Source organism: Jatropha curcas, chromosome 5, assembly GCF_041381405.1.
Source record: "Jatropha curcas cultivar XTBG-Jc1 chromosome 5, XTBG_Jcur_1.0, whole genome shotgun sequence".
NCBI lineage: Eukaryota > Viridiplantae > Streptophyta > Magnoliopsida > Malpighiales > Euphorbiaceae > Jatropha > Jatropha curcas.
This window is the reverse complement of record NC_143155.1, coordinates 24,811,366-24,839,264: the sequence shown is the minus strand read 5'-3', so window position 1 is coordinate 24,839,264 and position 27,899 is coordinate 24,811,366. Positions and strand designations below refer to the sequence as shown.

The 27,899-nt window shown below is 33.0% G+C and overlaps 3 protein-coding genes across 4 annotated transcripts; 1 reads left to right on the top strand and 2 right to left on the bottom strand.

Moving 5' to 3' along the window:
* Nucleotides 1-12,263: 12,263 nt before the first annotated feature.
* Nucleotides 12,264-14,537, top strand: LOC105649900 (auxin-induced protein AUX28). The gene is made up of 5 exons (XM_012236722.3): nucleotides 12,264-12,737; nucleotides 13,187-13,437; nucleotides 13,633-13,771; nucleotides 13,911-13,972; nucleotides 14,209-14,537. Exons 1-5 carry the CDS (start codon nucleotides 12,478-12,480, stop codon nucleotides 14,250-14,252), a joined length of 756 nt encoding a protein of 251 aa, XP_012092112.1. The 5' UTR covers nucleotides 12,264-12,477; the 3' UTR covers nucleotides 14,253-14,537.
* A 1,869-nt stretch (nucleotides 14,538-16,406) lies between these two features.
* LOC105649899 (P-loop containing nucleoside triphosphate hydrolases superfamily protein) lies at nucleotides 16,407-21,867 on the bottom strand. 2 transcript variants are annotated; one of them, XM_012236721.4, is made up of 12 exons: nucleotides 21,451-21,864; nucleotides 21,050-21,195; nucleotides 20,874-20,917; nucleotides 19,805-19,882; nucleotides 18,456-18,648; nucleotides 18,345-18,375; nucleotides 18,207-18,265; nucleotides 17,973-18,046; nucleotides 17,424-17,510; nucleotides 17,102-17,163; nucleotides 16,974-17,002; nucleotides 16,407-16,850 (listed from the first exon to the last, which is right to left on the bottom strand). In XM_012236721.4, exons 1-12 carry the CDS (start codon nucleotides 21,506-21,508, stop codon nucleotides 16,764-16,766), a joined length of 948 nt encoding a protein of 315 aa, XP_012092111.1. In that variant the 5' UTR covers nucleotides 21,509-21,864; the 3' UTR covers nucleotides 16,407-16,763. The 2 variants fall into 2 exon arrangements, 1 of the variants encoding a protein (XP_012092111.1); XR_002286183.3 differs by having other exon boundaries at nucleotides 16,793-16,850; nucleotides 17,102-17,200; nucleotides 21,451-21,867.
* Nucleotides 21,868-22,449: 582 nt separating this feature from the next.
* On the bottom strand, nucleotides 22,450-27,295 carry FBL17 (RNI-like superfamily protein). Its single transcript, XM_012236720.4, has 11 exons — nucleotides 26,596-27,295; nucleotides 26,034-26,135; nucleotides 25,331-25,475; nucleotides 24,987-25,171; nucleotides 24,668-24,772; nucleotides 24,479-24,576; nucleotides 24,139-24,359; nucleotides 23,993-24,059; nucleotides 23,777-23,862; nucleotides 23,012-23,107; nucleotides 22,450-22,814 (listed from the first exon to the last, which is right to left on the bottom strand). The coding sequence occupies exons 1-11, from the start codon at nucleotides 27,183-27,185 to the stop codon at nucleotides 22,749-22,751; spliced, it is 1,761 nt and encodes a 586-aa protein (XP_012092110.1). The 5' UTR covers nucleotides 27,186-27,295; the 3' UTR covers nucleotides 22,450-22,748.
* Nucleotides 27,296-27,899: the final 604 nt, after the last annotated feature.

Here is a 27,899-nt window from a genome sequence, read left to right as displayed (position 1 = left end):
TTAGGCCCAATTCGAAAATTTGGGCTCGAATTGGGACTATGTTACAATTGCAACCCACGCGGCCAAAATTTGCGATTTTTGATTTAATAAAAATTTAAAAGTTTTGAAAATAAAAATTCAGGGTGTTTCAATCTCCCCCCTTAAGACAATTCGTCCTCGAATTGAAATCTAGTAGGAGAGAGTAAGAATGAACACACAAAGAATTTCAAAGCCATAAGAAATTACTTCCAACACCAAGGGCACATCTCGAGAGTACATAATGTGAACCTAGGAAGGAAAAGGGTCAAGTATTCCAATTGTAATTCTCTCGCCAACCATCATTTTTAGTGTCACCTAGCTAACACTCACAAGAATTTGAGTTTATTACCTAAATCTCCAATCACTATCTTTAGACAGCTACTGAACTCTTTAGAAAATCTTTCTTGAATAAAAATTTGACAATAAAATCAGGTTTAACAGAAAAGTACATATCATATATCATAGATTTTTCTCAAAATTATGTAACTTCATTTGAAAATTTAAATTTTATTAGACATTCTTCTGTGAAGGCCAAACATAATTTACAAAGGCAAACAATTGTAATTATGATTTACTTACAATCATAAGAATTAACTCGTTCAATTCACATGTGTTATTTAATAAAACCCTTAGTAATCAAAACTTTTAAAAACTTGTTGCTTTACTTCAAAACTATAGGCAAAATCATCTGTAATTTCCGCTATCCATTATATCACAGGCCGCTTCGAAATAACTGTTTTTATTTCTCATTTATGCAAATTCGATTGTCTCTATAATATCTTTACTATAGATTAGTTCATCTGTTATACAGCTCCTAAATCACTGCATCCCTTAGCTATCTCAATCCTATAAAAATTTTCACTCCCTCCACTTAACCATCAATTTCTCTTTCCAACGCTTATTCCTTATGTCGCCTTAATATTCATCACGAAAATTTAACTTTCATAATAATATCTCTTAGTAATTCGCACTTCCGTTCTCAACCTAAATCTTATCTGATAACCTTTCATTTTACTAATGTTGCCTAATCACCAATAATTCAACTTAGTATCTATTACCTATCTTAAATATTCACCTTTATCTAATACCTATCAACACAGATCTTTCAATTAAATTCCATTAATTCCCAACTTGATACTACCTTACCATCCAAATATTACATTAAGTTGATCTCAATAACTCTTCATTGTCCAGTTTATATTTATTATTAACCTCTCAGTTCCTGTTCATGGCCTAGATTAGAATTTACAACCCACGGTTCTAACATTTTAATTAGAACCTTAATTAAACAAAAGTTCAATTCTCTACGTGGAATTATTAACTCAAGATTCGCATCTACTTATCACTACCTTACGTCAATTTCACATTCAACTTACCTATTTTATCTATCTTTAGTCAATCAATCTTTCCCTTATTCAAGTCTAGTAAGGTATTTATAAGTTCCTCAAATTTATCTACCACTTACTCCTAATATATATATTACAATTTGTTACCTATTATGTCTTACCCTTAAACTATCCAAGTTCATTTCTATTGTTATCTTCCTCACTTATACATTAAACAATCACATACTCCAAATCTAATTGCCACTTAACTTCTATACCAAAATCGACTACCCAACATTTCCAGCGTTCATGTTCTGAACTTGAATCTAACTGTCTACTTACTTATTATTATCTCCACCAGTCTTATTCTTCTTTTTCCAAACTTCTTTCAAAATTTTACTATCCTAGTAACCATTTCATTTTATGATCTAATCCCATTGGCCCGTAATATAAATAGACAGCTTCCAAAAATAATTTTCTAAATAAATAATCAATTTCAATTTATTTATCATAACACAATTTGAATTCAAAATTAAAATGGGGGTTTAAATTTAAAATTTTAGGTAAATAAAATGAAAACAAAAACAAAAATAAAAAGTTTATATTTTTGAACAAACTCTAAAGAAATTCAGTAGCTGTGTTGAAAACTAGTCACAAATTTCTAATTGCCCCAAAGTTATTATTTCTGTTCATGAATCTACCATACCAATGAAAATCCTATTTATTCTCTACACTATTCTACTCACTGACAGGAATAGAGTTCACATGAAAAATAGTGTACTGGGTGATCAGGCCAATCCACTACCATCAGGTATTACTCTATTCCCTATAGTCTATTGATCTACACAATAGGTGTGGATTTTCCCACCTCATAGGGTCTAGTGCGTCCACCATCCCTAGAGAGGAAAATCACAAGTTTCCTTCCTTATGTTGGTTACGGCCGATCCCAACATAAAGAAATTCCTATATTCCGCAGTTGTGTCCTAGAACCCTAACCTAAGCTCTGATACCAACTTTGTCACGACCCGAATCCATGGGCCGGACCGGCACTAGGGCCCAGGTAAGCTTAAGGCCCCCGAGGCCCGTAGTAAGCCTGAAACACTAAAAATTTACTATCTCAATATAATTTTTTTAACATTCAGCCCATACTGATTGGAAAATAAACCGCAAGATTCTATTAAACCTCGGCCCAAATTTAAAACATCTTAAACATTTACAAATTACCCTGCTTACAATACAATATTTATAATATATGCTCACAGAATGATTTCATCTATAATAATATACGACTAAAAATATACAAATCCTATAACTGCGGAGTTCACTAACAAATGAATACAGATAAGTCTTCGGACATTTATCTATTTAATAGATCGATACTAAAATTAGAGAACTCTTTTCTAACAGTGAAAGAGTAGAGTTATAGCTGGGATTTAGAAAGAGCTACTTCCTGAAAGATTTAAACAAAAGAGATGTGAGTTTGTTAAAGAATAATAATTATTGCACAACACACGCATTCACACAAATGTATAAATATATCAATCTAGTCATCCGACTAGTTATATGTTCACACAGCCAGTCACACAATTGGCATATCACCAGCACTCACAATTATTAACATCTTCACATAATCACATCACGTGGAAATTGGTCAGTGGAGTCACCGTAACCCCCGATGAGCCGTCCTCCCACATGGCTCATCCTCTCACGTGTGCACCAGGGAGCCGATCCCCCATACTGGCCGACCGGTCTAATCCTCACTTGACCAGCCCTCTCATTGTTTTTCTATCCTCTCTTTTCTTTTTCATACCAACAGGAAGCAACCCGGTGGTCTCCATCCAATCTAGATCATCAAGCGCTCACAACAGGAGGCCACCCTGCGGGCAGCGATCAAATCTAGACTGTCCGGTGCGCAACGACGAGAAGCCAACCTGTGGTTAACGGTAACGGTAACGGTAGGTGCACACGGGGGCGCCGATCTCCCATTTACCCGGCTAACTGTAATGGATCCATGAAACGGTAACGGTATATATAACGGTAACGGTAATCAGGATCCACATAACGGTAACGGTCTCACAAACCCATGGTGACCCACCTCATCCCAACTCCACACAAACAAAGCATAACATTATCACAACACATCTAATCAAACATTGCAATTCAATGCAGACATATGATCAGTTACATATTGGAATGCAATGCATGATTAGACATTCATACTCAAATGCAAGCAAATAAATAAATAAAATTAACAATAAACGGCAACGATAGAGCAAATAATAATAATAATAATAATAATAATAATAATAATAATAATAATAATCAATAATAACAACAATAAATAAGTAATTGTATAATTAAATAAATAATGATGATAATAAAATAATTAGAGCACTTTATTTATTATGAATTAAGTTATAGAATTAATCTAAATAAACTTATTAATTATATTGTTAATTAAAACTAGTCTAAGTTTTATCGAAATTTCGGCAGCACCTCCCCTAAAAATTGGACTATCTACCTGCTCAAATATCACAATATTATATATATTTATCATTCAATGCACACAGCCCATCCGTCGGGCGATCAAACAGTTGAATTTCCCTTCCTCCTTAAACATCAACATTAACACCCCACTATCTCAACCACAGGTTTATAAATATAACGAAATTCAACCTGTTCCAACAATACTCATACAAGATTATTTGTTAAATCATAAGCTAACCAAACTAATAACTTATGATAATTAAATTGTTAAGTTGTTAAAACTCACTTTTAACAATAACTATTTGTAACTACTGTTTAATTAATTTCGATCATCTAATTATCTGACTAATTACTTCCAATTTGTCCTTCACGTTTCGACTTACGACAATTATTCCACAATGACTTATGTCCTAGAAGTTCAACATTAAATATATTAATTAGGTTGAATAGTGATTTTTAAATTATGTACTTAACTTAATATAATCACAATTTCTAACAAATAAATCCTAAGTTCCAGTTCTCTTATGAATTTCCCAATTAAATTCACAAGCTTCCAACCTAATATATCAAAGTCCTTCGATTAAATACCTATTCGAAGTTAACTAAAATGTCCCATAAATTTAAATGTTGACATTTATAACACAATTAAATTTAATAATCAATTGATGCTTTATATGCAAAAAAAAAAAATTTGAGAATTGAGTCTTGGAACGTACCAATTGAGAATCGGGTGACGATTCCATGCTCAACGCGAAGAAAAGAGAATTCTGTCTCCCGGGCCTCGCCGGAGTGTCGCCGGCCGGTCACCGGACCGCCGCCGGCCGGCCGCCGTGCACGGTGGCCGGAAAAGCTAAACCGCCCAGAAAATTGCAAGGTCACCACCACCTGACTCCAATTTTCGCGAGGAGTCCAAATCTACCATCGGTTTGATGAGGCAGTGGCTCGTTTGGCCGGATCGACCTCCACAGCCACCTTCAAGCCGCCATCCATGGTGGTTCATCAAAACTCAAGCAAAATCACGTACCAATGGAGGGGAATTGTTCACGTGGAGGAGAGGAGTCGATCGAGACCATCTCTAGCACCTGACGTTGACGGAATCAACGGGATTCGCCGAAAAATCGAAGAGTAGCGCTGTCGGAGCAAACGAGCTCGATCCGCGCCGCTGGAGCTCCGTTCGTGCGAGAGGAGGCAGGAAAGATGATCCGCAGTGCCAGGTGAGTCCACCACCACCTCGTTCTCGCTGAACGGTGGCCGGAAACGAGACGGAGAGGAGGGGGAAGATGAGAGGCTGTCACGCGCGAGAGAGAAGGAGGGAAAAGGAAGGAGAGAAAAGAAAGGAAAAAGAAAAGGAAGGAAGGAAAGTGGGCTGGGCCATTCCGGTTCGATTCGAACCGGTTCGGTCCGATTAGTGATCTGGTCTCATTTGTTCGGTTTTCGAGTTTTTCCTATTATTCGTGTGGTTTTCGATAAATCGATTAAATTTCCAGGTCCGGTTTGATTTATTTTAATTATTTTTATTATGTTTTGCAACCTTTCCTCCACTTACTTAATAATACAAGTATTAATAGTAATGATTTTAAATTTAGAATAATTAATTCATATATATATATATATATATAATAGATTAATCCTGGTGTTTCACGTTATTCTCGAAAATTTTTAACTGTCCTCAAATCGAAAATTCCCGAATGAACTGTTTTGGGCTTAGGCCCAATTCGAAAATTTGGGCTCGAATTGGGACTATGTTACAATTGCAACCCACGCGGCCAAAATTTGCGATTTTTGATTTAATAAAAATTTAAAAGTTTTGAAAATAAAAATTCAGGGTGTTTCAATAATTCATCAAGAAAAAAAAGAAGAAAATTGTGGTGCATGAGTTAGTATTAATGTCTTCTCAAATTTGAAAATTAATAAAATGATGGGTATGTGCAACTAATAAATTGCCTGTGAATGACTATATATGATTGTTACATCTTCATAGTCTCGTCCACAAAATTTTTTGGTGTTGGTGATGATATAAACTCATCAATACCTATTAATTATTGAATATAATAAGTTGATTTGTAAGTATATATTGAGATAGCAAGATCTTGTACTGTTTTGTGGACTACATTTGCAGATCCCATAGAATGTGCCGATTGTGACTCTATTCATTTAGAGACGATTACATAATAACGTTTTTTTTTTATTATTTTTTTTCTCATTTTAGTGACCAAGTTTTAATGGACTTAATTTTACCCATGGTTGCTGAATTTATTACTAATGCATATTAATATATTATAATTATAATTTATAATTTAAAATACAGTTAAGTCCATATTGCATTCAGGTAAATTCTCGCGCTACTCTAAGTTTTAAATTCTTAATCTCACAAGTGAAATTCTGTTCCCTTGTTGATTTAATCGTCAGTTCATATGGTGATATACTTGTTTAAAATATATAATATATTTATATATTTATTTTTTAAATTTACATATGTGTTTCTACACTTGGGTCGAAGATAATATTCAAATAAAATCTTCCTTCTATCGTATCTAAGTTTTGAACGATCTTACTTACTTTGTTGATAAAATTCATATGAATGTAGTCCACCTAACGAGGTTGTATAGTTGTTTGTAAAATTTATTTTGAGCATTTAAATATGTTTTAATGTGTCTCAGTGGATTCAGCGCTAAGGTTAGGAACAATTAGGGAAATTAAACCATGTCTATATAAATAACTACTAATGGGAAAAGGAGGAAGGTGGCTACTGGCCTACACAGCCGCCGGGTATGGTGGTTAGCTGGAAATGAGCGAAAGCCAACTTCATTTGGCGGTGGGGAAATAGTAGCTAGGTTTGAATTCAAAACAAATTAGTCTCTGGAGGTGGGGCTTATGCCTTGCGGAAAACCTCAAATGTCCACATTCCTTATTACACTTACATGCTATGGGCTACATATGACACCAAAAAACCAACTCAGGTATGGCCTGCAAAAATAAAGATAGCAAATGGACAAAATAAAAGTCTTTAATATGATTTGCTGGCATGCTTTATGACAACAAAATTTCACTTTTAATTTGTCTTAATTAAAGGGTCCACGCCCTTTTTTCTTTCTTTTTTTTAAAAAAAAAAAAAAAAATTCCATGGCAATAACACTTCCATGTCCCTTATTAGTTCTTAGACCCTACTCCATTATACTGTGGTATCCTTTCTTGTCTCTAAAATTTTGTTGCCCATTTCTAAATTCTATCTTTCAGGAATAAAAGATTTAACCCAACAAACTAAGGTCGGCCGATAACACCTTTTTTAATGTAAGGTTTAGAATTTTTGCTTGTTGATTCAGTGTTTTGACTAGACTAAAATACTAGTTTTATTATTTATATTTAAAGTTCGAGATAATCGGTTTATAGAACGTTATTTCTTTAACATTTGATTAACATTTGATAAACTTTTTTTTTTTTAATAATAGTGTTTAGAAGGTGAAGAAGTCAATTATAAAATGTTATATTTTGATATTTGATGAAATCATAGTAAAACATTTTTTTTAGGGAGTAAAACAGTTAATTTTACGAACAAGCTATTCATGAATAATTAGATTTGAGTTCTCTAAATTTGAAATTGAAATTGGTACATACTTAATGATTCCAATTTTGATTTCGATTATAGTTTTAAACTTTTTAGTCATTCCCTTTTTAATTTTTTTTTTACCGAAATTGACTGATTAATTAAAACATTTTGCTATTATCAAATAGATAAATTTATAAGAATAGATTTACTTACACTAAGTGTATTATAGGTTCATTCCATAAACTAAACAAATCAAGATTTTTTTTTTTGATTTAAATGAGTATATTTCTAATTATTTATTGGAAAAGAAAAAGATAGAAGAGTAATAATTTAAAAAAAAAAAAAAAAAAACTTTTTGAAGTGATTTAGTGTGTGGATATTGATCTGATATCTGCAAGTCTTGTATCATTATCATACAAAGACATTGTGTTAGAAAATTTGGAAATCGAAAGAGAAGATATACTGTATGCTCCCACACCGGAAAGTAAGTATGCGGCTTTTGCGTGCAATAGTTATAGCCGTGTAAGGGTAAGGCAATCATCAATTTCGTGAAACACACGTCTAATAGGGGTTAAATATTGCTATCGAAATGTGGACCTCAGGCCACACGTGTTCGTACAACTTACATTTTGGACTCAAAAGGCCCAAAACCCAAAATAGCAAAATCGAAGGCCCCACCGATTCTTTTCTCTTGTCTCAGTTCTGTGTTTCAGTTATGTCCGTGCGCCATCCCCTTGTTGCTTAAGCATTTGGTTCCTATCTTTTCACTCGAATTGTCAATTTTCAATTTTTTACGCAGTATACAAAATGATTAATTTACTTTAATTTTGTAAAATTATTTGAAAAAAAAAATATAAGAAACGGTTTCAAAAATTCTAAAAAATGACTTTTAAAGTAAAATAAGAAAAACTTTAAAAATTAACAGTTTTAATAAAACAAATAGTTAATTAATTTTAACTAATTTGAGATTAAAATTTTAATTATTAATTTCTGTATTCTCAATGGCAACTCAAAATAATAATAATAATAATATCAATTAATATGAAGATGGAAGATTGACGGAGAGTTGAAATTTGGTGTTTGATCGGTAGGTTTGAATTTATCAAATCATGTATAGAAATTAGCATGATCTTTGTTTGTTTGTTTGTTTGTTAAAGTAAGTAAAGTATCATTCACAACATGCTTTGAAGCAAATATATATAATACATAGAGAGAGAGAGTGATGTGACGAAGGCATGATTAGAAGCACACGTGAGGCTGAGGTGATTCCAAGCAGCAATAAATAAGTGAAAGAGGCCCAAACCTAACAATGACAAGTTCCGTATAGAGAAGCAAAGAGTTGCCCATTTTGGCTTCATAAAGTGGAACAAGATATCCGGCACAAACCAGGCCCAGATAGAAGTACATGGTTTATCTGGTAAGCTTTTTCACACATTTAATCTTTTATTATTATTATTATTCTGTATTTTTAATCAATCAGCCAGTCACCTTCATGCATAGACAGCCCATTAATCCTCGACAAGAACGACTTGGAATTCTTGGCCACATATTTTTTATGCATTCGTTTACCTTCCCTTTGCCACACGAATGCTTCATTTCTTTTTTCTTTTTTTGATATTTGCTATATATCATTAAATATTCTTCTACGGTATAACAATTATGAAAGAAACATATTATATATATATATATGTATAGGTTATAAGTACAATCTTTAATTATATGTATTATAGTGGTGTGGTTGTTATTTGCTATGCTAAAATAACCTAAATTAATGAGGTAAATTAAAAGGAGGAAATACATGTGTTGGAACTCGAGGAAATACATGTGTTTGAACTCGAAGAAATAATTTAACCATAAATATATAATATAATTTTTGGTATGAACTCATTTAGGTTTTGGAGTAGCATGTGAGTGTGCATGCAGAAAAGGGGTGCGCATCTTTTAAGAACTTATTTAGAGAGAGGTATAAAATATTATTATATTGAAAATATCTTATTTTCTATATAAGAATCTAATTAATTTTCCTACCATTTAATAGGTAATTTCTTTTCCATGCACATAAAAAAATATAAAATTATAATTTAATTTTTGAAATAAAAATCCTAATAAATTAATTTGATTATAATTTAAATACCAATTATTATTTTTTTTTTCCTTTAAGGCCATTTGACCAGAATTTTTTAACATGGTATATAACCACCGCCCCAATGAATATCTGACGAATAATCATTGAATAATTATTGAATTGCAAAAGGGAATATAAATTAAAAAAGCGGGGAAGCAGGTAATTTATATATAAATAATAATTAATGATCACGTATAGAAAAGATGAGTGGAGAAGGTTGCTGAAGACTGTACCTATATTTGATTCTCTGTAGGGGAAACCAACGTCAGGATTTTACACAAATAATCTTAGTACATACCAACAAGCAGTAGATCTTTATCGGACAACATTTCGAACTCAGTTTTTTAAGGATCTAATTTAATTCCCCAGTTTACTTTGGAGTATTATTATTAATTGTAAATGTCCAATATTTCAAATATGTTATTTTTTATTAAATGGTTTTAATTATCCGACGAGATTAATGTAATAGGTAAGAATACAGAATTCTTATTTTTTAGCTAAAAACATAATTAGAGAACGTATGTGTTCTTAAAATTATTCTTCAATTAATGAAAAAAAACTGTAATTTATTCTCATTTATAAAAAGGATGACCAGACTAAATACACTTAATATAATTGAGTTAAAATCTTAAAATTGGTTAATGATGAATAAAATAATGTAGTGAAATAATTAATTAATTAAAAAAATAAATATATATATATATATATGTTAAAAAAAAGAGAGAGAGAGTGGTAAGTGGGATGCCCTGCAGCGGCGCACATGGGATAGGGTTTGACGCTTGGGCGACACAGCCCCATAAGCCAACAAGTTCACATGCCCTCTCTTCTAATGAATCTACTCACATGCTTTCTTTACCCCCATTAGGTCCCACTCTTCTCAACTAACCATTTATAGAAAGACTTTTCCTCTCTCTCCTTTTTTTTTTTTTAATAAATTTATTTTAAATTTCAGTTTATTTTCTCTGGCTTAAGATGGTTTTTGAGTTACCATCATTTTTAATACCAACTCCTATCATAGATTGCAATATGGAACCCACCATAAATACAGCATGCAATGCTAGCTATTTGCTACTTGGAATTGAAATTTTGTTTTTTTGTTTTTTTTTATAACAATCATCCTGTGTCAATTAATTCGGATTCGCGCTGAGCATGTCTAGAAAGAAGGGAAAAGTGCTCCTCCCGGATAATTAAATTCAGTGTCAACTAATTGATTTATAACAATTAGGATCTGTTGCATTTTTATATCAAATAATTAACGATTAGGGTATGTTGAATAAAATTAATTATTTGGTAGTTGTTATCTATTTTAGTTAGCTGTTTGAATAACATTTAATAAAACTTATAAGGGTTAACTTTTTATAAAATGCTACCTTAATCTTTAAAAGCTAATTCAAACGTCATGTTATCGAACACTGTAAAAATTAGTGAAAGATATTTCAAAAGCTAATGTGAACACAACCTTAATATACATGATTCTTGAATCCATAATTAAGAACTAAACTCTTGAGCAATGTCCTCTTAATACATACAAATTTTAATGAAAGATGAAGTTCTTGCATATACAATGTGTATTGGTATTAGTTTGTTGGCCACTAGAGTTTGCTGGTAATGCACATATTGCAATTGCAGATAATGAACATGGGATGCATGTGTGCATGCAAAATTTAGACAAACATTACACCACAAACCATTTCTGTGTATACCTAAAAACAATACAGTTGACAAGTGGGTTTTGTCAAATTGTCAATATAATTGTTTCACATATATATAACATCTTTCTCCTTTTGTGCCTAAAATTTCCTTTTTGCTCACCACTTTAAACCACCTTCCCTTCTTGTTTTTCCAAGCACTTAATTAACTTTCCTGTGTTATAATCATCTATATGCTTTGAATTTTGTTAATATATATGTTAGAAAATGTAGATGGGATGTGTTGGAATTGGTCATAGCTTTGTGCACCACAGAACAGGAATTGAATATCTCAAAGGAATTTATTGATAAGAGGTATATTTTCCAATAAATTTGCATATTAATTTTGATAACTACATTCATCTTAGGAATGTTTCCTAATTGATGTCCCAGTCAGGGACCATAACACTAATTAAGCAATAACTCAAAATGGAAAATCTATGATCTTATTACCTGACACTGTGACTATTATTATATTTTGCAAAATTTATATGAATATTATTACTATAATGGAATTATACTTAATTAAGTTCAATTACTACTATCTCAATTAACATATTGGAATTTTTTTTTTACTTTACCTAATTATTTCTTTTTACTTAATATTTTATATATATTATAATAAGACTCTAAGATAGTTTACCTGAAATGGTTTTTTTTTTAAATTATAATAAGGAATAAGATTAACGGAAGTAGACTCGACTCCTAAGTAAATTTTACTTGTAGAATTCGAGTTTAAATAGTTACTGTTAAAAGAGTTTTACTTTTGTTTAAAAAGTGACAATAGGTTTATAAAAAAAAACGATGATATGCTTTAAAATTTATATAATTCCCAAATTATAAAAGAGCAAAAGAATATTAATAATGTAGGGCCAGGGCAAGCCCTGAGTGAAAATGGCAATTGCAGCCAACATTACTCAGCAAGCCACAAACAATCATGGGAACCTTAACATCACCATGTCGTCACCTACACTAGCAAAGTTTTAAAAATCCAGCTCAGACAAAAATCCACGCGTCCAACTCCAATTAATCAAAAATCAATAAATAGGAAAATTTTCCAATAATCATTATATTAATACCCTGCAACTCCCAACATCACAAAACTCTTCCTTCCTTGTTTCTGTATATTATTTTTGTTATTGTTACCATTTCTCACAAAACATTACATAATTACAGAGAAATTCTGTAACCATCCATAGCCCAAATAAGGTTTAGAGAGAATATATTGAGAGAGGTGTTTAGCTGTTTTTTTCTTTGAGCGGGAAAGAGGCTGTGAACTGAGAATCAATGGAAGTAGAGAAGGCAAACATGGGATTTGAGGAGCCTGAGCTGAGGCTAGGGTTAGGGTTACCGGGAAATAATAGTGGAGGTGGTGGAAATGAAGGAGAAATGACAATAAGGAAGAGAGGATTCTCTCAGACTGTTGATTTGGAGCTTAATATTTCTTCCAAGGAAGAATCTGCAGCGTTTGATCCAAATCAGAAAACTAAGAATTTGCCGAGGGAGAAGAATCTTCTCGCCGCTGATCCAGCAAAGCCACCAGCTAAGTAAGTTGCTCTTATATATATACATATATTCTTTTTCATGTAATAATCAATTTAGTTATTATTAATCTTCAATTTGTTTTCATTTCCTTCTTTGTTTTTTTGTGGCACATATGATTAGGTCAGGTACGATCATATTCTGTGAGAGAGAGAGCAGTTTCTAATTTATTTCTATGGAGATTAGATAACCGTCATTTATGTTTGATGATATAAGCTTTACACAAGAACAGAACCTAATTAGATTTACTGTAAGTGAAAAAGAAAATTACATGTAACCATTCAAGTCTATGTATCTAGAATCCTAATATATATAAACTGAGTTTGTTGGCGTGTTTGGTTTCCAAGAAAAATGAAAAGAAAAAAAAAGAAAGTAAAAGATGGCAGTGAAAGGTAATCAAGAAAATTAAGAATAATAATAATAATAATTTGATATGTGTATATATTAAATATAGGGCACAAGTGGTGGGATGGCCTCCGGTGAGATCATACAGAAAGAATATGTTAGCAGTGCCAAAAAGCAGCAATATTAAGAATAACAGTAGCGAGGAGAGCAGTGAAAATAACTCAAAGCTGAGCAATAGCAATGGAAGCTTTGTGAAGGTGAGCATGGATGGAGCTCCTTATCTTCGTAAAGTTGACTTAAACATGTACAATGGTTATTACCAACTTTCTCATGCCCTAGCTCAGATGTTCAGTACCATAGGTATATTTATTTCATTTTCATCTTTTTTGTTTTTGTATTTTCTTTATTTCCCATTAAAACTTACATGCTTTTAAACTATGAGATTAATCTTATTTTGGTTTCGTAATTAACTATTTCCTAAATGTTCAATCTACCATTTTAGAAAAATTATTTGCTGAACTCAAACATACTTTTATATATTTCTAATATTTGAAGGAAATTGTGGATCCCAAGGAATGAAAGATTTCTTTCTGAATGAAAGCAAACTCATAGACCTTCTGAATGGTACTGACTATGTCCCAACTTATGAAGATAAAGATGGTGACTGGATGCTTGTTGGTGATGTTCCATGGGAGTATGTTTCGTCTTCTTTATTTTCTTTTATTTTTTTGAGAATTATAACCACAATAATTCACTAATTGGCATTTATTAGTTTCATTTATTTTTACTAATTTAACTCTAATTTGAAATTAATTTGCTTTTGTTTCACCTAGAATGTTTGTCGAATCATGCAAACGACTACGTCTAATGAAAGGAACTGAGGCAACTGGAATTGGTTAGTATTATATTTCTATATATATAATTGAAATTAATCGCCACTACTAAAAAATACCTAAAAATTAATGAACTCTAGAAATTAATGAGAAAAAGAAAAGTACATATATAAGCTAGAGAACTAATTAACCTTTTTAATAGTCATCAACTAACTAATTAATTACCGTTTCTAATTTAATTAAGGTATTGACTTTTATTATCTATTCTGATTTTTTTTTTTTTTCCAATTCCTTTTAGCACCAAGAGCCATGGAGAAACGCAAGAACACAGCTAAAGTATAGCCAGCAACTATAAGCTGCTCCTTCGATCAAGCATAAAGCAGGAAGCAAAAAAAATATAAACATTTTTTTTTTAAAAAGCATGCAGATGGATTGAGCAGGATGTTAGGTTTGTTTTCTGTATTATTATATTATTAATATGTATGGGTTTGTTTATATATTTGAGAGACATATGCATTATTTGAGTTTTGATTGTTGTGGACAAGAACTCTCTTTAAGTTCTAAGACTTGGTTACATATGTCCGGCTTGTTTAATTACTGTCATAATTAATATGGTTTGCCTATTAATTATATATTAATTAATGATTGTAATAATATATATATATATATATATATGTTGTTTTATTGCTATGTACATATACAATTTCTCATGGGGTAGAGGGAAATGTCCCATGACCTTGTTGGAGGAGGGAACAATATCATGTGCATGTTAATGGAGCATTTATACATGCCCATTTCTATAGGTTTCTTCATCTATTCTATTCTTTAAGCTTTACAAAGAGATTATTATTTTCATGCTAATTAAATCAATTAAATATTTATTTGATAATTAAAAAATATAAAATTATTATTCTAAAAATTATATTAATTATATATCAAATTAATTAATACACTGTGTATAAAAATCAAAATCCTAAAAATTATTGGTGTTATTATAAAAAAAATGTACAATAAATTTATAAATTTAAGTGTGTAATAGTATAAGGTTCAAAATGACATAGAATTAAAAATTAAAAATTTATCATTCAGCAAAAAAAATGCATGAAGTCTCAATAATATTTTCATATTGTATGTTCACACGAAGAAAATGAAGAAAAAAGTAACGAATCATTTTAAGTGGAAGGGGAGAGTGTCACATGAATATTTATAATTTTTTTTAATATGAAAAAAATAGATTTGAATTTAAAAATATATTATTTGGTCATATATGCACTTTAGGCGAGGTTTATTTCATTAATGATTTTGAGAGGTTTGGCCTGTGATTATGGCCTTTATATGTTTTATTTCATTATAATGATTAGAATTTTGTGGCGGTGAATTATATTAAATTTGTAATAATTCTCTGTTTTACGAACAATCGATGGGCCTGGACCAGTTTCACATCTTGGATCTGACAAAAATTAATGAATTCCGTGCTTTTCCATTTAGGGCAAGTGCTAGTATTTTCAGGAGAGAATTACTATTTCTTTTTTATAATTTAATGAAATTTATGAATTAAGGTTTTCTTTTAAAAATTATATTAAAGTGATAAAATATCAATTTAACCCTTAACAAAACTTTAATTTTGTTTCTTCTTTTGCATATACCACTGAGTTAAACTTTGAACAATTTTTTATCTTAAACATTGCGAATTCTAACTGACAAAGAGAAACTAATTAAAAATAATAACATATTTATATGTTTAGATTAAATTGTGAGATAATAAAATCTGATTTTTTTTTTCGACAGTAAAATTGAAAAAACAAGTTTTCTTTCTTAATTTTTTTTAGTTGATTAATTAAAAAATCAATAAAATCTTTTTCTCCTAATTTTGTAAGGCAACGATTAAATAATGAAAAAGCGATACAGTTACCATATGAGAATGAAGGAAAAAAAAAAAAAAAAAAAGAAGAAAAAAAAAAGTACATTAATTATGTGAGTTGAAGCTTTCACAGAGCACTCAGAGTTTGTAAATGAGCGTCACGTTTTTGTCTCTCACACCAACGACACCCAATAAACAACTCTCAGGCTTCTGCATTTTATTCAATAGTCAGCAACTTTGCTGTCATCTTTTGTCTTCTTGAAGGACATAAATTAACTTTAGGCCCATTTTACCAACATTTTTTTTACAGTTTTATAGTAAAAATAAATAGAAAATTTTAATTTTAAGGTAAGAAGGGAAATTAGACATTATAATATGTATTTTTTGAAAATCAAATCAATATATTCTGACTATTTTCTTAATTATTATTATAAAAGGATTAAATATTGTTATTAAAGTCGAAGAATGTATTAGTGTTTATATAAAAATACAATCTTTATTATTTTTGTAATGCCGTTCGATAGAATAGCATCTCACCCTTGGCATAATGTCATTCTCTGTCCAAAAAACGTTATATATATATAATAATAATAATAATAATAATAATAATAATATATAAAAACAAGAAATAAGGGTTTACACAATCCAATTAGATTCTCTTTTATTCATTAAAGATCAAATAGGTTTAACAATATTATTGTGAATTACAAAATAAACGCACCTCTCATGGAATTGATAAGAACTTATGGCTGAAGAATACTCAAATATGAGATACTCCATTCTCAATACCCTTATATTAAGAATTAGGGTTCATCTAATTCTCTTCTATGATGAGAAATTTGTCTGTCAATCGATTACGGAACTAAAACATCACTTCACCTTTAGTTTATTTAGAGAGAATGAGAGAAAGGGCTGTTCTATTTGATGCAAAAGAAACAAGTTCAACTGACCTCATTCTCATTTCTCCACTGCAATAGTTGGTGGAATGATCTTTAGAAATCAATAGATCTGATTACAATGTCGGCATTTTTCTTTGACTTCATTATAAGCTCAGCATTGGGCCTGTCATTATAATTTATCTGCAGGAACATGGATTTAGTGTTACATGAACTAAACTTTGAAAGAAACTTTTAGCAATTATAATGTTGAATGAATCATTATAAAAGACTAGTTTAAGGCTCATATCCGAAGTAAAGGTTTACCCGCCATTTAGCAACATCAGTAGGCTTTCCTGCCATAGAAATAAAATTAGAGTTAAAATCCAAAGACATCTCTTTTATTTCACTTGTGAGGGGAAGCAATTGGTTAAAACTGCAGAAAAGGCCAATACCAGTTGAAATGTGTCTCCTTAAAACCCGTTCCATTGACTTATCAATGTCAATATCAATAAACCTTCAAGGAAAAGGCAACATGAACGATTAAACTTTTACTGCAGAAAAGGATAATAACATAGAACCAGTTAAACTCCATATTGAACTTCTTAATTCTAGACTTTGTAGCAAGGTTAATTTCATGGGATGATAATAACATATAAGGAAACCCTCAAATGCATAAAGAATAGGCTTCAAACTAATAAAGTCCAGCATTATATTTCTGGTCATTACCACAAGTAAAACACTCAAAACTCAAAAGTACAAAAACACAATCCATACCATTTCTCATCAAACATAGACAATATATCCTTCCAAACCCCTTCTTCCAACAATAGATAATTTCCTTCAACTATGACCACTTTATGCCTGCAAGAGCAAGAAAATAAGATTTTTTATGACACATGGTAGCCTACACTTTCATTTTTATCGTTCTAGATTTTTATTGTTATAATTACATTTCTATTAAGAAAGAGATTTCACCAACATTGCAACATGCTATGTTTCAAGAGTGTTCATTTCGCATATATCAGTTTAATTGTATGATTAACATCTATTTCAATCACAAAATTAAGCTCATGTGGTAAGATCATTCCTTTTAACCCTTTCAGCTCATTGGTTTTTCCCATCTATTTCAGGCATTTTAGTTATTGCTTTTTCAATTTTAAGAAGTTTCCTTATTGGGATAGCATATGTGCTTTTGATACCAGTGTAGAGCCAATGAGATCCGCTTATTATCTAATATCAACCATCAGAAGTCAAGGACAATAAAATCATCTACAATTCAGCATCCATTGACAGGATCTACATGAAAGAACTCTAATTACTTACTGAAGGCTCACAAAGATATCATCTTCAACAGGATCTCCAACACCATGATCAAATGATGGAGCATAAACCGAACCCTGAAATTTTGGTGGTGAATTAGTAATGAAAACTGGTAATAATGCACTTGAAATGGACTAACATAAAAGAAATGTTGCTATCAGTACACAGTATCCTTCACTAACCATTTCAAGACAAGAAAGATAAACTTGCAAGCACACAGAAATAGTAGCCACTCACCTCATTCCTCAATTTCATTAGGCACTCAAGTAGTAGAGTTGGAGCAAATGTCCAAGGAGCTGAATCACCAATACAAATAACAGCAGTTAAGTAGCAATAATATCTTTAAAACACAAACAGTTAATGGTAGGAGCCCACCTCCCCTTCTTGCATGGGCTTCCTCTGGATTCTGAAAGACAAGAACATAAATTAGCACTGAGAAAAAAGGTCCAATAACTAGAGTGGAGAAAAACATGGATCAAACTTAACCTCCATTGCATCAAGCTGTGAACGATATAGGTGGAACCCATCCATAGGAAGAACTGTAGCAACATCAGGAGGCTTGACTTGAGAATCTAATGAGGAAGATTTTTGGGGCCATAACTTATTTACACGTCGCACTACTTCGGAAGCTAAAGTGCTCTTTCCAGCACCAGGAGGACCAGCCAAGCCTACAATATGCCTGTATGTATTTATAGAAAACATGATTCGAAACAAACATTCTCTCTATTAGGAATGAAAAAACAGGTTCTCCGATTCCCATCCCCACTCCATCAGGAAACTAGGAGCATGGGGGAAGAGGGAGGCAGATATACATATACGTATTTTTTTTATTTTCATAATTTTATAATTTATCCAAAAATTATATATTGGTGTATCACCAATCCAGGGTTATGCATATATATTAAATGTCGGAACACTAAAACTTATTTAAAAAGATTGAATCATATTTAGCAATAAATGGCATACCTCCAATTATATACAAATAATTAGATAATTATACAAAGAAGAATTAGAATTTACAAAATACATTTTTAAAATCAGGATAAAATCAATAGAGGTCGGCCTAAACCCGACCACATCCTATTGCCTTTGGCAGGACAAGGATTCTCCACCGTGTTTAGAACAAAGCAAATAAAACCTGATAATTTATGGTGAAATGGGCATCTCTAGTTCTTTACTCAAATAACAACCAACCATATTTACAAAGGTAAGATGCTAAATATTCTTAGATGTTCTCATCCCTTGTTGATAGGGTTCAAAGATGAAAGTTCACACATTCACACTCATATTGGATATAAAGAAGTTTGACGTACCAAACTAACAAGTCTAGATTGTTGTTAAGAAATATAATAACATGTCTAATCATGGTTGAGACATAATAAAACATTATTTAGGTAGATCTTTGTACCCTATAATACATGGTTTTACACATTCTTTAAAGCTGAGATTTCAATTATCTGGTCCTTCATATATTCCCCACCACCCCCCACCTCTCAAAGTCACACAGCTACCCACAAAAATCCTCCTTAATAGAATCCCTGTATTTTGTTCCAATTATAACTATTTCTAATAAAAATTCACATAGCAAATGCTCAAGATATCTACGGTTTTATTTTCAAAACCAGTATGTGCGTGTCTGTGTTTGCACATACATGGAAGGAGATGCATCAAGTGACAGGAGGCTTCATAAGAAACACATATGTGGTACAGATCTTATGGAAAGCTGAATTTGTTCATAAATACAGAAAACCCCATCTGACAGACAGACATCATTTACCAAGCCGCAAAAGCTGTCAAGTGCACATTACTTTTATGTTCAAAGGTCTAGAGCTTACTTCAGATTAGGATTTGATGCTGCTGCTCCAGTCGGAAGTAGACGTTCTGCCAAAGAATCATATATCTCATCCATAGAACTGCAAGATAACAGAAGCAATGGTAATTAGTAACAAAGCAAACAGAGATTACCAAAAAATAAAGCAAACAGATATTTCATCATACATAACTGGTTAAATTTTTCACTGACGATCGCTCAACCGTTAATAATACCATAATGTTATTAAATTTCAATTTGTCACATAAAAATAATTAAACTTAATAGTATTTAACAACAAAGGCTTCGTCAGCATTTCTATCTAAGTTATACATGGCACTTCTTGTCTTGTTGAAACTAGACAGGCGCTTTTTTCATGCACAATCCCTTGCTGCAACAGCAGAATTGTGAAAAATAAAAAATAGGAAATCAATCACATGAACATGTTAACTCCGGTAGTTCATCCTCTTCTCTAGTAGTACATGCCCTTGCATGCCAACAAAATTTACTACTTTGTCATACTATAAAAATGCAGAACAACAAGATTCTGTTCAATGCACCAAACCATCTTTCTTTCAACAATAAATATCTCCAGGAAATATAAAGATTAATCCAAATAGGAGTCTGTGACACTCAATATATTGACACTGGTTACTGGAAAGCCATTTCAATGATCCATAAAACGGGCCTAACAATGTATTAACAGATAAACATTTAATTAATTTCATAAGTGTCCTTTAATTAATAGTCATAAGCTGATTTCAAGTTGGCGATCGATCAAAGGTACTTTTGTACTTTGGCTTGCATAGAGATGTCTAATGTCTTAAGCACACAACAAATATGGGCAGAAACACAGTGTCTTAATTCTCTTTTAAGTTTTATCTTTTTGTTTTTTCTCATTTTCATTGAACATTACATTGAGATTTTAGATGAATGCATTGATCAAATGCAGCTAGTAACTTGCATAAAAACAATCTCGAGAAAAATGCAAATCAAGGACATAGAGAACAAGTTTGAAAAAATGCGAAAATCAGGTCGTGGATTCGAATTTGAGCAAAGAAATATGTGTGCAATCTGACCACTATTGAACATACCTGGCCTCTATAGTGGGAATTTTTCCCTTGAGACTGCATAAAACCTGACACCATAATTATCAAACTACAAACTGACATCAAGAACAAAAGTTTTTAACTTTTTCACCCAAAGCTATTTCTTTTTCAAATAAAAGGGTGTAAAATGCGAAATTGCAAACAATAATAAAAATAATAACCTTTGTAGAGTTTGTAGAGTTTTCATTGCGAAGTAGATGACCAGCTTGTCTCAATAAAGTCTGAGAAATTCTTTTGTTCAATGAAATGGATACTAAACGTGGATTCCCTAAAGGAAGTCCTTTAGCAGCTTTATGCAACAGCGACTCTGTTAAACAGTAACATTTTTTAAACTCCATAAACAATCGCAAAACAAAGCAACGCAAAAACAGTCATAAAATTACCAGAAGAAAACTAAAACAAAATAATTGAGAAGAGTTAGCTATTGAAGAAAAATATTATTATATATAATAAACAATAATCGAGTTCAAAATACAATTTTAATATTGTGAAGAACTGTGAAACTGATCGCAAAGCGACAACAGGTGATCGCAATTCACAATAGCCATAGACACAGACAGACCTGTTGAAGGAGAAGACAGATAGACTCTTGAGGTCGTCGGGAGCGAAGAGACCTCCATTTTCGAATCTCAGGAAGCAAACACGAAGACACCGAGAGCGAGATAGAAGATCAAACAAACAAACCAGAAGCACGTTGCAGAGGGAGAAAGCCAGTAATGAGTTTCGGAGCAGAAATCTACAGCTTCTTGAGCCACAGCGTTTTCCTGCCCCGTTGAAGACACGTGTTCTTGAGCGGTAAACAGACATACGTGTCAATCATCCACTGGGTTAGGATTATCATCCACTGGGTTAGGATTATGAGATGTTTAGAATATCTTGATCTTTCGCATTTTGAGTGTGATTAGACAATCTAATACAGATTTTGTGAGTATTACATCTATCCACAACCTTGCCCAAAGCAAAGCATTCTCAAATTTGATCCGTATTTTTTAAAGGATAAAATCGTTTTTATTTCTTCCTTGTATTATGATTTTTCTGAATAATAAATTTTTTTTCGAAAAGTAAAAAACAATAAAATATATTAAACAATATTAAATTAACCAATTATTCATATCCACGTTCTTTTAAAAAAAAAAAAAACAGACTTAGCTTAAATGATGGATATCTTACAAAGCCACAATTCTTAAGTTGGAGCCCGAGCATACCATGAAGCGCATGAGTCGATGATAAAAAGTCTCCAACATAAATTAATCCTAAATCAAAAACTAAAATTCAAAATTAATGTAAAATGTAAAAATTAATAACCTAATTGGTCCCTTGAAAACAGTTGATGGAATAGAAGATTAATGTTAAATTCAACCGAGATCCTGAGGATCACATTAAATTTCTCGTTAATCTTGTGCTCAAAATCCAAGGAATAATGGTTATGAAGAGAATTTTAACGGAGAAAAAGGGAACAGCATTACAGCAGCACATCTCGATCTCTTACATACTACCATTTGTGCCTTAAGAATCAATATATTATCAATCCACAAATGATGTCCAATTTGAAGCCTCTGGATTAGAAAAAAACTGGTGCATAATTGCAAACAGCTAGAGCAAACTACACTGAACATAATCTTATTTGTTTAATGAATAGCTGTAAGAACTCCAAAAACATTCCTAGGTTCTCACAGTAATGTTTTTCTCTTGAATTGAACAATGTTGTGTTAGGATTGAAAAGACAATGGTACAGGCAGCTTACTCAATCTGCCATTTTGCACATTTATAAATCATGTGGATTCACAGGGATATTGGTGACAAGCACAAGTTGCATGCACCAACGAGCACAGTAAGAATGTTTGAGCAATAGATACATTCTCAGTCTACAAGAACATTGCAAGTATGTGCGCCAACCCTCCTCCGCTTCTTATCATCATCATGTGGCTGTAAGATAGGAAGAAGAAAAACTAATGTGAGTATAACCAAGCATAACCTTTCCATATTTTAGTTCATGTCAACTCTTTTTAACGAAATAGATAGAAGAACCAATGCATTGAGGGTACTGCTCTTAAATGGTTACATTATATAATTATATTCATAGCTACCACTAATATGATGGTGTGACAGAGAGATCAGTATACCTGTTGACTGAGGAAATTAGGAACACGAACCCTCTTTGAGCCATCAGCTAAACGTTTACTTGGGCAATGGTTTTCCATAACGCCAAAATTATCGACCTAAAAACAAGTCCAACAATCTGAATGAGTGAGAAGTGGAACCTTGCTGCTTGCAGACTCCATTTAAGTCGCAAAAGTACAATGACATTGTATAATTTTATAACAGATTAAACTTCAGATGAATGCCACTAGAAAATAGTTGCCTCCCATAATCCTACTTAATGCGATTTTCTTCTATGCTATGAAAATAATAAAGAGGCTTATAGATCCATTTTTCAGCGAGTGTTTTCATATTATATTATGGAATAAAAATAACTTCAGGTGCTGAAGTGACGAACGGTTCTTATTTGAGTAGAACTAGTCCATAGATTTAAGATGTAATATGCCAAGTGATAGGTGATTGAAGAAATGCAGTGCAGACCTAAATCCCAATCTACTCCCACTAAAGCAGCCCTACAAAGAGAAACCTCTAGGCAACAATTTGAAACATCACAAACTTCAGCTTTTGCTTAATAAAATAAATTATACAATTCAATGTGAACTAAAATCAACCCATTCAGAAGTAACTTGTCGATTTCAAAAAGGTTTTATTCCAAGGTTTACTTTTACCAACATGAACAACCTGTATACATCAATTCTTCAGAGGCTAAGATAAACGCCAATGCACAAGTAGCTGTTGCGCCATGAATCAAACAATAAAATTTAAACTCCAAATAACAAACTATTCACCTGGCTTTGAATGGCTCCGATCAACAACTTTTGACACCCTGATGCATGCACACTTTCCAAATTGGGGCACTGAAGGAGCAATCTCTCTGAGATTATAAACATCACAACCAATTAGCTCTTCATTGGGCTAATCAAGATGAAAAAGAAAGCAGAAAGCAAAATCTAGAGTAGCACTAGAACTGATTATCACATTGAAATAAGCATAAAGCAATTCACCTGGATGCAAGTTTGTACATGAGTTCAGATTCAGATCATTGAGTTCTGGACAATTTAGGTATATGGCCTGCATTTTGAAATCCAAAAATTAAGAACAAGAAGCAATAAAAATCAATGCTACAATTTTCAGATGACAGATGTCTCACATCTAAGCCAGAACATCCCCACAAGCTCAGTTTCCTCAATCGACCATGTTTTATAATGAGTTTTTGGTATATAAGATGTAATTTGTTCTGAAATGTTGTCTGCACCTCGCCTTCTCCACTCACACCCGATGTTGGACATGGAGAACTTGGGTCACATATGGTCATTCCGCAGTCCATGAGTTCAAGAAGAGGCAATTGAGCGGCGGCAAATTGAATTCCACCTAGGGCGCAAACAACCGAGCAGAGCAATCAACAGAGAATCATTTATAGTAAACACCAAAGTATGTAACAGATATAATTGCAACTCAGCAAATATGTACAGCTTGGATATGCAGCATACTTGAAGTTATATTTGGACAAAGGGCAAGGAGGAGTCTTGATAGCGTTCCAGGGAACACATTGCAGATCATGCCAATACCACCATCGCTGATGCTAGACCTGAAACCAAGTTGCAACTTCAGAAATGCTATCATGAAAACTAATCATGAAGTGATCATCAAACGTTAGCAGACTTCAGCACAAGACATACCCACTTAGATCAAGCAACTCTAATTTTGAATAACTTGAAGCAATGGCAGCAACTGATGCATCAGTAATGTCAGTTCCAAGAACAAGAGAAAGCATTCGCAGCCCCCTAAAAACATTGAGCAAGAAAACAATCATCAGCTCCCACACACACCCAATTCAACAAAGCAAATTCATGGATATTTCCATAAGCTGAACATATAATAGAAAATGAAATAGAAGACTGCTAAAAGCACTTCAAATTTTCAGCAAACATGCATCATATGGTGTTCACACATCATAAATAAGAATACTGAGCCTGATAACAAAATTTGACAACCAACCTTAAGTTAGCAGCTGTAAGAGCAAGCACCACAGCATGAGAAAGCCGAACAGATGCGATATGCATATTTTGTAACCTCGAGCAGCTCCTTCCCAAAGCATCAACCATGGCAACAAGGTCAGTGCTATCGTTTTCTTGGTGGGAAAAATCAAGAGAAACCTCTTTCAAATTGGGACAGTTAAAGACCTAGAAAAAGGGACAACAGATAAGCAAAAAGGAATTTACTTAGATGACGGAATACTTTTCTGAATGCCATCTTGTGTCCAAATAATAGAGCTTCAAATCTTGAGAATGCAGCAAGTAATCAGCTAAAGAACTTAATGGATAAGCCAACTCAAAAATTACCGTCTTAGATAAGGAATATAGATCTGAAAGCCAAAGCGTAGACAGACTCGATGAACAGAGGACAAAACCTCCTAGATTAGAACATCCTTCCATCTTAAGACTTGTAAGGCAACGTTTATCAGCAACAAAACGACCTAGTTCATCACTGCATTTGGAATATTAACCAATAGCCTGAGTATACCATCGGCAGAATAGAAACACAACCAAAATATTGAATTGACTCGATCCTGAACAGTGCTAGGAACACGCAGCATCACATAGAAGATTTACGACATAAATTGAGGAATTAAACTCCCTAATAGAAATAACAAAATAAAACTTTCTATCAACCTAAGATTTTGAATTCTTGAAACAAACAAATTCTACAGCCAACAGGATAAGGTAATTATCAGCCACGGCAATGAAGATAAATTAAAGAAATGCACCGAAGTGACACAGCATACATAATATTGGACCCGCCATCCCATCCTAAACAAAAATGCGAGTTCCATAACACTGATGTCATCAATCATCATTCGATTGTTCGTTTGACATCATTGTCACTGACGTTATTCTCAACAGTTCTGAAATTAGCATTGCAGAGCATTTTCCACCGGTGGGTTGGGTACAGAAACTAGATAGAACATACTAGGTAGGCAACTAAATAGAGATAAGGAAAAAAAACTAAGATCAGCAGATCGGGAAAATAGGATGAAATTTATACCCAGAAATTCGATTGACGGCAGAATCAGATGTAGAAATCTCCATGCACTCCAGGTTGGGGCAAGAGAAGGCGATGCAAGCCAACATTGTAGCATCCACATCACTGCAACAGCAGAGCAACACTAAACCAATCAAAAATCAACTCTTACCGGGTCAACTCAAGTCAAACGCAGAAGACTAAAGTGCAAGCACGCCTCAAAGCAAGGTAGTTCTCGAAATATCTATTCCATGTTTTAAAAATGCACCTTCGGTCCTATTAAATCTATTGATAAAGAAAAAAAAAATGTTAATCGAGCAGTGTGTAATCGTGTCCTGTATTGATAGTTATAGATCAAACAGTACCACGACGTGCCTGCATTGATAATTTATTATTCTCTTAGCGTTTCTAATCATAGATGAAGCCGCAATTTCTATCATTTTCTTTATATCTAGTCCAGATCAAGTTCCTTTTGCCATTCGATCGTTATAATGTCAATGTCCATGATACCAAATTGATCCACTCTGTAAAACCCTAGATCTGATAATATAGAATCAAAGACAGTCCCACTGAAAGTAGCTCAAACCTTTCCATCTTAAGACTCAGCCTAACAAGTCCAGGACACTTCTGCAACACAGATCCAACGAACCCAAGCTGAGCTCTGGGCGGAACTCTCAGCCTGAGCTCCTCGGCCGCCCTCCACAACCGCCTGGCCGTGTCTCTCCACCCCTTGCAAACTCTTGCCGCCGCCAACAGTCCTGGAGGAGGAAGTCTCCTTAGAACTTCCCACATACAGCTCGCTGGCAACTTCCCTGAACCAGAACAAAACAGATCGGGCTCTGAGTAGTCCATTTCAGGCTCTGGAGAGTCACATCTGATATCAATATCATCAAACGATAGCGCTCTGCGAAGGTGTGAGTACTGCTGACGGGACGGAAAAAAAGAACGGGACGTAGAGGTAGAGACAGTGGCGGAGGAGTCGGCGGACGTCGGAGTAGTCGATGCGGCGGGAGGAAGGTGGCAGGAGTGGCCTTTCTTAGGGAGACCACAGCGGCCACAGTTATAGTTACCACGCTGTTTTTTGACACGCTTGTTGAAATCTAAGGCGGAGGAGAAGGAGGCGGTGGATCCACCGGGTGTGGCGGGGGAGATGTGAGGCTGGTTGGGGTGATACATGGTGAGGTGAAGGATAGGCAGCGGAGGGAGGATTGTAGGGTTAGGAGCGGAGAAATAAAAGGCAATGCCGTGATAGAGAGTGAGGGTTGGTCAAGAAGGCGCGGGAGATTTGTGTGGATTTCGCGCCTTGTTTTTAAAGTAAAAAAAAAAAAAAAAAAAAAAAAGAATATATGCGGGAGCGTTTAGCGACTTAACGTTGCTTGTGTATAATGACGGTATTAGCCCTCATTGGCGGGTTAAGAACGTGGTATTGGTTGCCAGTCATAGAAGGTTTTCTCTGATATTTAATTTTTGTTTTTTGATTTGACAGTAACTGTGGGTGTGCAGTTTGGTTTTTATTTATTTATTTATTTTACTTTTTGCTTTTTAATGTTTAAGAAATGTTAATAAAATACCATAAATTGCAAAAGTTAAAAAATAAGATGCCAAAAATTGCATTATTGCTGGATTATACCTTCTCACAAGTTACTTCCTTCCTATGGTACAGTACATTGATAAACAGAACTCTGACAATGTTCACTGTGTTTGGATTAGAGAGCTGACCTTTCATAAACCAATCTAACCAAACTGGACTCTTGATGTAATTTGGTTAAATTGATTAATCCAATTAGTTAAATTTGATTTAGTTTTTAATACATATAGTTCTATTTTATTTTTCATAAAAAAAAATTAAAAATTATTTTGAGTTCAGATCGATTTTTATGAAATATAAAA